Source organism: Symphalangus syndactylus, chromosome 17 (assembly GCF_028878055.3).
Source record: "Symphalangus syndactylus isolate Jambi chromosome 17, NHGRI_mSymSyn1-v2.1_pri, whole genome shotgun sequence".
Lineage (NCBI taxonomy): Eukaryota > Metazoa > Chordata > Mammalia > Primates > Hylobatidae > Symphalangus > Symphalangus syndactylus.
The window spans coordinates 33450066-33458172 of NC_072439.2; the positions used below are offsets into that span (position 1 = coordinate 33450066).

The 8107-nt window shown below is 48.9% G+C and overlaps 2 protein-coding genes and 1 long non-coding RNA gene across 27 annotated transcripts in view; 2 read left to right on the plus strand and 1 right to left on the minus strand.

Moving 5' to 3' along the window:
- The window catches only part of PAN2 (poly(A) specific ribonuclease subunit PAN2), a 17760-nt gene extending 16752 nt beyond the window's left edge, over window positions 1–1008 (plus strand). For all 24 annotated transcript variants that reach the window (XM_055246802.2, XM_063621348.1, XM_055246803.2 and 21 more), the window contains one exon: window positions 306–1008. In XM_055246802.2, the coding sequence (XP_055102777.2) occupies window positions 306–340 (35 nt within the window). In that variant the 3' untranslated portion in view covers window positions 341–1008. The remainder of the gene's footprint in view (window positions 1–305) is intronic.
- LOC134733042 (uncharacterized) lies at window positions 121–5764 on the minus strand. Its single transcript, XR_010116618.1, has 2 exons — window positions 5515–5764; window positions 121–3486 (listed from the first exon to the last, which is right to left on the minus strand). It is a non-coding gene; the product is annotated as an uncharacterized lncRNA (long non-coding RNA).
- Window positions 1649–7570, plus strand: CNPY2 (canopy FGF signaling regulator 2). Of its 2 annotated transcripts, none has more exons than XM_055246915.2 (6): window positions 1649–2193; window positions 2773–2885; window positions 3049–3164; window positions 6574–6777; window positions 6934–7030; window positions 7403–7570. In XM_055246915.2, the coding sequence occupies exons 2-6, from the start codon at window positions 2798–2800 to the stop codon at window positions 7444–7446; spliced, it is 549 nt and encodes a 182-aa protein (XP_055102890.1). In that variant the 5' UTR covers window positions 1649–2193; window positions 2773–2797; the 3' UTR covers window positions 7447–7570. The 2 variants fall into 2 exon arrangements, with proteins under 2 accessions (XP_055102890.1, XP_055102891.1); XM_055246916.2 differs by having other exon boundaries at window positions 1712–2136.
- Window positions 7571–8107: the final 537 nt, after the last annotated feature.

The window sequence follows — 8107 nt, forward strand, 5'->3', positions numbered from 1 at the left end:
CCACCTTGGGCTCACAAAGTGCTGGGATTACAGGCATGAGCCTGGCGCCCCCAGTTGGGTGGATTTTGATTGCACATATGGAGAACAGCACTTAACAGTTTACAAAGCACTTCATCCTCCTAACATTCAATAAAATACATTTTATTGAAACTCTCCATTAACTATAACTTCCTCTTGCCCAAGTCTAAAATGTCCAGGGAAGGTCCATGCCCTTTTTTGTCTTGCATTTTTCCTTCATAGGAAGTATGAGAAGATGCTTTTTCTCCACTCAGCTTGAATCATGCTTTTGGTTTTGTCTCTGACAGATGCAGCTGTCTTCTCCTCAGTGCTGGCGCTCTGACTACCCTTCCCAAAGAACCACTGCCCTCTCCCTTTACTGTTCTATAGCCTCAGAACTGGGAGATGGCTTCCTAAGTTGGCTATACCTTGTCCACTTCCAGTACTGGACGTGCTCAGGGTCTAGAGTCACAGATGGTGCTATTAATTGAACTGGAACACAGCAGAATTGTTGCAAAGGTTCTAGGAGCCAGAGTCATTCCTTCTTCATTCTTTGCAAAACAGTGGTACAGACATGGAGTCTAGAATTGACCCAGATGGAAAGTAATTGGTATTCTTAATATCTTGGGTGACTAATATCCAGACAGAGAAGCTCCTGGAACCATAACTGTAAGTTCCTAGCTGGCTAGGGATTGAAGTCCTGGACAGTGACAGATGATACCACAGTAGTTCAAGACTTAGCACAAGTCACCAACTGCTTCAGGGATACCTGGAGGGGCCGGCAAGTAGAGTGTTGGTGGCCCAAGCAAACCAATGTTGCCAATACCATTGCCGAAAGGGCCTTTGGATCCTGGACAAAGCTTGGCTGCCGGCTTCATTTATTCCTGCTGATGGCTGAGAAGCATCTGTCTTCCATCCCACCCTCCTGTCCCAAGTTCCATTTTTTAAAAATTTGTTGTAAACTGCATGTTTTATAAAATAAAAACAAAATATCGTTTGTCATTTATCTCATTAGAGAACTGCTAGTGTGGGTTCTCTGGCTTCAGTCTTCCTCTCCTTCCTTTGAAGGTAAAGGTCCAGAATCCAAAGTTATGGATATGAAAGGATGTAATTAGGCCTGGCGCGGTGGCTCACTTCTGTAATCCCAGCACTTTGGGAGGCCGAGGTGGGTGGATCACGAGGTCAGGAGTTCAAGATCAGCCTGACCAAGATGGTGAAACCCCGTCTCTTAGTATACACAAATTAGCCGGGTGTGGTGGATGGCGACTGTAACCCTCGCTGAGGCAGAGAATTGCTCCAACCTGGGAGGCGGAGGTTGCAGTGAGCCAAGATCACGCCACTGTATGCCAGCCTGGGCGATAGGGCGAGACTCCGTCTCCAGCCTGGGCGACAGAGCGAGACTCCGTCTCCTGCCTGGGCGACAGAGCGAGACTCCGTCTCAAAAAAAAAAAAAAAAAAAAGGAAAAAGGTATAATTTATGCCTTTTCTGGGCAATGCTGGATCTTTGCTATAGCTGCTTAGTACCCTAAGTCAGACTGAAGATGTACAGTATGGTTTCCGTTAATTGTGTAAGCCGACAAACTACAGGTCCCAGGATAGCTTAAGACCTGTAGTTGCTCACAGAGATGGGGCTGGTGCTGCGGTGCTTCCTGGGAGTTGTAGTTTCCTGTGTATTGAAACCTGGGCTGCTCGCTGGCCTGCAGCGCACCGTTTTGAAGGTCCTAGCCCACCTGGGCTGGCTCACGCGCACGACTAGCCGCTCCCATACAGCACGTCCAGGCTCTGTCGTCGCTTAAGGCCACTCCTATTCTACGGCTGACCCCTGGTGGTCACGTGGAGCTGGTCGCCACGCAAGTCTGGGTCCTTCGGCGATTGACCGGGGTCCTTGCTGTCCGGGAGCCTCTCCTAAGCTGCCTGTTCGCGCGAGAGTTTGGAGGGGCGGGTTTGGGGTCGGTGTCTGATTGGGGCTCGCACCGCAGCACGCTGGAGCCCCGCTTAGGTACCGGTTAGCGCCAGGGGAGCTGGGTCAGGCGGTCGCCGGGACACCCCGTGTGTGGCAGGCGGTGAAGCGCTCTGGAGAATCCCGGACAGCCCTGCTCCCTGCAGCCAGGTGTAGTTTCGGGAGCCACTGGGGCCAAAGTGAGAGTCCAGCGGTCTTCCAGCGCTTGGGCCACGGCGGCGGCCCTGGGAGCAGAGGTGGGACGGACGCGGGCGGCGAGGCGCTGGGCGCTGAGGGTTGGGGATGGACTGAAGCGAAAGCAATGGCGGAGTCCTTAGAAAGGGGGCTGGGGTCCGTACGGGTAATCACTTACGGGCTGGAGGTGGGGACGCAGGAATCTTCGGTGCAGGATCCAAATGGGCCCTAGTTATTGCTGTCCTCCCTGGCCTCCTGGCCTGACTGAGGGCTCCCTGCCGGCAGTTCCCTAGTGCCTGTAGTCCTCACGTAATCGCCAGTTTACCTCCTGTAGCTGCCACAAAGCCCCGTGAACCCTAGGCATGCAGTGCTAAAGTACCAACACTTAGGGCCTCACCTATCCACGTAGAGTCTGGGGCTGAGCCCCAAGTCCTGAGCTCGCGCTCCCACCCACCACCCTGGGGGAATCAGAGCCCTCAAGTGCTGGAACAGAGGAGCCCCTTTGTGTCCCGGCCATTTCCTGGAAAGTAGAGCCAGAGTCACAGTGAGCCCTTTAGAAAGCCTTGGGGTAAGGAGTGGGTGGGTCAGGGAAAAATAGAGTGGGCTTCTCACACTTATGTTTTATTCCCACACAAACCCAGGTGGAGCGACCCCATTACACTAAAGATGAAAGGCTGGGGTTGGCTGGCCCTGCTTCTGGGGGCCCTGCTGGGAACTGCCTGGGCTCGGAGGAGCCAGGATCTCCACTGTGGAGGTAAAGGCACAACGGGAAAAAGAAGTGGAGGAAGCAGAGCTTTGGGAGGGCATGAGATCCAAGGCCTGGGAGAAGGATGAATGGAAATCCTGGGTTGATCCCATTCTCCTCATACCCTACCCCCTACCCTGTCCCCTGCTCTCATTCTCTCCTCTTCCACCAGCATGCAGGGCTCTGGTGGATGAACTAGAATGGGAAATTGCCCAGGTGGACCCCAAGAAGACCATTCAGATGGGATCTTTCCGGATCAATCCAGATGGCAGCCAGTCAGTGGTGGAGGTAACTGTTACTGTTCCCCCAAACAAAGTAGCTCACTGTGGCTTTGGATGAAAATTCGACTGCTTAAAAAGGACCTTGGTTTAATAGAAATGAAGAAAACAGACTCAAAAAAGATTTGGCTGTGTCTCATTTGGAAGAAGCTGCAGGCTTATTCCCCATGCACTTGCTTCCTGGCTGCAAACCTTAATACTTTGTTTCTGCTGTAGAATTTGTTAGCAAACAGGGAGTCCTGATCAGCACCCTTCTCCACATCCACATGACTCGTTTTTAATGTAGCACTGTGGTATACATAACAAACATCCGTTCAAAATCTGAGTCGGAGCTAAAAATAAAAAATGAAAAAACAGAAATAAGAATAAAAGGTCTTATCCTCATAATTAGGAAATTTTAGTCGAAAACAACACACATGTACACAAAGGTGTATCTAATAAGCAATATATAAGGCAATGTTAAGATTACAGTGCTAGCCTGGGCGTCATGGCAAAACACCAACTCTACAAAAAAATGCAGAAGTTAGCAGTGCATGGTGGCATGTGCCTGTAGTGACAGCTACTTGGAAGACTGAGGTGGGAGGATCACTTGAGCCCAGGAGGTCGAGGCTGCAATAAGCCGTGATCGTGCCACTGCACTCCAGCCTGGGAAACACAGCAAGACCCTGTCTCAAAAAAACCCCAAAACCCAGCACTTTGGGAGGCCGAGGCAGGCGGATCACCTGAGGTTAGAAGTTTGGGACCAGCCTGGCCAACATGGTGAAACTCCGTCTCTACTAAAAATACAAAAAAGTAGCCAGGCGCGGTGGTGCATGCCTATAGTCCCAGCTACTCAGGAGGCTGAGACAGGACAATCACGTGAACCCAGGAGGCGGAGGTTGCAGTGAGCCAAGATCGCACCACTGCACTCCAGTCTGGTTGACAAGAGCAAAACTCTGTCTTGAAAAAAAAAAAAAGGCTGGGCACGGTGGCTCACGCCTGTAATGCCAGCATTTTGGGAGGCCGAGGCAGGTGGATCACAAGGTCAGGAGATCGAAACCATCCTGGCTAACATGGTGAAACCCTGTCTCTACTAAAAATACAAAAAATTAGCCAGGCATGGTGGTGGGTGCCTGTAGTCCCAGCTACTCAGGAGGCTGAGGCGAAAGAATGGCGTGAACCCGGGAGGCGGAGCTTGCAGTGAGCTGAGATCGTGCCACTGCACTCTAGCCTGGGCGACAGAGCGAGACTCTGTCTCAAAAAAAAAAAAGAAAAGAAAAAAGATTATGGTACTTTAACAGCTATTGTTCACAGAGCCTACACTACCTCTTTAATACTGTGCTTACTGAGGATATTAGTCTCAATTTAAACAAAATTATTATTTTTTTGAGATGGAGTTTCACGCTTGTTGCCCAGGTAGAGTGCAATGGAGTGATCTTGGCTCACCGCAACCTCTGCCTCCTGGGTTCAAGCGATTCTCCTGCCTCAGCCTCCCGAGTGGCTGGGATTACAGGCATGCACCACCACACCCAGCTAATTTTGTATTTTTAGTAGAGACAGAGTTTCTCCATGTTGGTCAGGATGGTCTTGAACTCCTGACCTCAGGTGAGCCACCCTCCTTGGCCTCCCAAAGTGCTGGGATTACAGGCATGAGCCACCATGCCCGGCCAAAAATAAAATATTAATCAACACATGGACACAGGGAGGGGAACATCACACATCGGGTCCTGTTGGGGTGTGGGGGACTAGGGGAGGGATAGCATTAGGAGAAATACCTAATGTAGATGACAGGTTGATGGGTGCAGCAAACCACCATGGCACATGTATACCTACGTAACAAACCTGCACGTTCTGCACATGTATCCCAGAACTTAAAGTATAATTTAAAAAAAAATTATCTTCATCTATAGAAATTAGAAGTATAAGTTGATCAGGTTAATCAAAAAATTGTTTATAACTTGGAGCTAATGTTACCTGTCTTGTTTCTTAGAATTGTACAATGAGGTGCCGGGCACGGTGGCTCATGCCTGTAATCCCAGCACTTTGGGAGGCTGAGGCGGGCGGATTACTTGAAGTCGGGAGTTTGAGACCAGCCTGACCAACATGGAGAAACCCTGTCTCTACTAAAAATACAAAATTAGCTGGGCGTGGTGGCACATGCCTGTAATCCCAACTACTCGGGAAGCTGAGGCAGGAGAATCACTTGAACCCAGGAGGTGGAGGTTGCGGTGAGCTGAGATCGCGCCATTGCACTCCAGCCTGGGCAACAAGAGTGAAACTCCGTCTCAAAAAAAAAAAAAAGAAAAGAAAAGAAAGAATTGTACAATGAGATAAAATAAAATCATATATTTGAAACTACTGCCAAGTACAGTGGCTCATACCTGTAATCCCAGGACTCTGGGAGGCCAAGGCAGGCAGATCACTTGAGCGCAAGAGTTTGAGACCAGCCTGGGCAACATGGCAAGACCCTCTCTCTACAAAAAAAATACAAAAAAGTAGCTGGGTGTGGTGGTGTGCACCTGTGTGAGGCTGAGGTGGGAGGATCACCTGAGCCTGGGAGATCCAAGCTGTAGTGAGCCTCAGTCATCACACCACTGCACTCCAGGGCAACGGAGTGAGGCTTGTCTCAAAAAAAAAAAGTACTTTGAAACTATCAAGCAAACCATACTAATTTAAAACCAGGCCGGGTGCGGTGGCTCATGCCTGTAATCCCAGCACTTGGGCAGATCACGAGGTCAGGAGATTGAGACCATCCTGGCTAGCATGGTGAAACCCCGTCTCTACTAAAAATACAAAAAAATAGCTGGGCGTGGTGGTGGGTGCCTGTAGTCCCAGCTACTCAGGAGGCTGAGGCAGGAGAATGGCGTGAACCCAGGAGGCGGAGCTTGCAGTGAGCCGAGATAGCGCCACTGCAGTCTGGCCTGGGCAAAAGAGTGAGACTCCATCTCAAATAAATAAATAAATAAATAAATAAATAAATAAATAAAATAAACACCACACTAGGCTGGGCACAGTGGCTCACGTCTGGAATCCCAGCACTTTGGGATGCCGAGGCAGGTGGATCACCTGAGGTCTGGAGTTTGAGACCAGCCTGACCAACATGGAAAAACCCCATCTCTACTAAAAATAGAAAAGTTAGCTGGGTGTGGTGGCGCATGCCTGTAGTCCCAGCTACTCAGGAGGCTGAGGCAGGAGAATCACCTGAACCCAGGAGGCAGAGGTTGCAATGAGCCGAGATCGTGCCAATGCACTCCAGCCTGGGCAACAAGAGCAAAACCCCATCTCAAAAAAAAAAAACAAAACTAATTAATAATTAAAATCAATGAGGGAAGGCTTTTTAGAATAGGTTGTTGGAGCTAGATTTGGAAAGAAAAGTAAGGATATAAATTACTAATGTACAGAGGTAGAAGAGAGTGACCCAAGGCTGAGGACATTTCTAGGTGCCTTATGCCCGCTCAGAGGCCCACCTCACAGAGCTGCTGGAGGAGATATGTGACCGGATGAAGGAGTATGGGGAACAGATTGATCCTTCCACCCATCGCAAGAACTACGTACGTGTAGTGGGCCGGAATGGAGAATCCAATGAACTGGATCTACAAGGCATCCGAATCGACTCAGATATCAGCGGCACCCTCAAGTTTGCGGTGAGCTATGGGAATCGGTAGCTGGTTCTTGGACATTAAGGGGTTGTTGGAGAACCAATTAGAAAGTTAGGCTGACATCCTTGTCCTCGTCTTTGGAAGTGAAGGCAAGAGGCCTCTTATTGCCCTGTGTCACCCATTTCTCCCTTGGGTTGGCAGTGTGAGAGCATTGTGGAGGAATACGAGGATGAACTCATTGAATTCTTTTCCCGAGAGGCTGACAATGTTAAAGACAAACTTTGCAGTAAGCGAACAGGTAAGCTGCCCCCACTTTATCTCCTGTTCTAGTAGCTCTGTGGAACCTGAAACCTGACATTCCCTAACTCACCCATACACCCCCCTCCCAGAAACCTCTGGTATTAGGTCAAGAGCTGTCTTCCATTTCCCTTGGCTTAGGGACTTGGGGTGTTCCTCCACATTTTCTGTCAGCTTTCAGAATTTGTGTCCCCTTGACCCTGAGATACAGGTGAGAGGGCAGTGGGGATGTTTTATCATTTATAAGCATATATTATTCTGCAGAATGGTGGTTGCTGTGTGTTTGTGTCAGCTTGGTCTGGGAAATTTTCTTGATACTGGCATATATCAGTATGAGAATGGCATTTTCCTTTAAATTGTTTACCATTTGCAGATCTTTGTGACCATGCCCTGCACATATCGCATGATGAGCTATGAACCACTGGAGCAGCCCACACAGGCTTGAAGGATCACCCCCAGGAGGGGAAAATGGTGGCAATGCCTTTTATATATTATGTTTTTACTGAAATGAACTGAAAAAATATGAAACCAAAAGTACAAACTGTGTTGTCTTTTCATGCCCGGAATTGCCCTTACATTAAGCTTGAAGATAAGGAGTTATAGACAGGAAAGATAATGGAGGAAAAAGAAGAGTTTTGGGATTGATACAGGATAAAGGTAGGAGAGGCCTGAACCTTTAATTCTTCTACCTTCTGAGATTCCACTCCACTCATAAACTAGATAAGCTTTCAGTCAGTGCCCACTCAATACCACGTCTTTAGGGTCTAATTGTGGAGAAGAGAAGAACCTCCATGAGGAAGCAGGGGAACATAAGTGTACGGTAGTGTAGAATACTAGAAATCCCTTGTGTTCATGGCTGTTGAAACATAAAGACAGGGCTTGGTCTTGAAGGAAATAACGGACATGCATTATTCTTCCTTCCCTGCCCATCCAGATGGAGGGACCAGCAAGAACAGAGACAGGAAGGGGAAAATGGATGTGACCAACTCAGCTGAAAAGTAAGGGCTTTATCAGATAGGGACAGACGAGGTAAGGAAGGTTGTTTAATGAGAGGCCTTGCTTGCCAGCCTAAGCTTTT

Excerpts from the sequence above, each read along its gene's own strand:
- CNPY2 (XM_055246915.2), top strand. The coding sequence starts at position 2,798 with ATGAAAGGCTGGGGTTGGCTGGCCCTGCTTCTGGGGGCCCTGCTGGGA. Across the intron at positions 2,886-3,048 it reads CCAGGATCTCCACTGTGGAG|CATGCAGGGCTCTGGTGGAT; the intron begins GTAAAGGCACAA and ends CTCTTCCACCAG. Across the intron at positions 6,778-6,933 it reads GCGGCACCCTCAAGTTTGCG|TGTGAGAGCATTGTGGAGGA; the intron begins GTGAGCTATGGG and ends TTGGGTTGGCAG.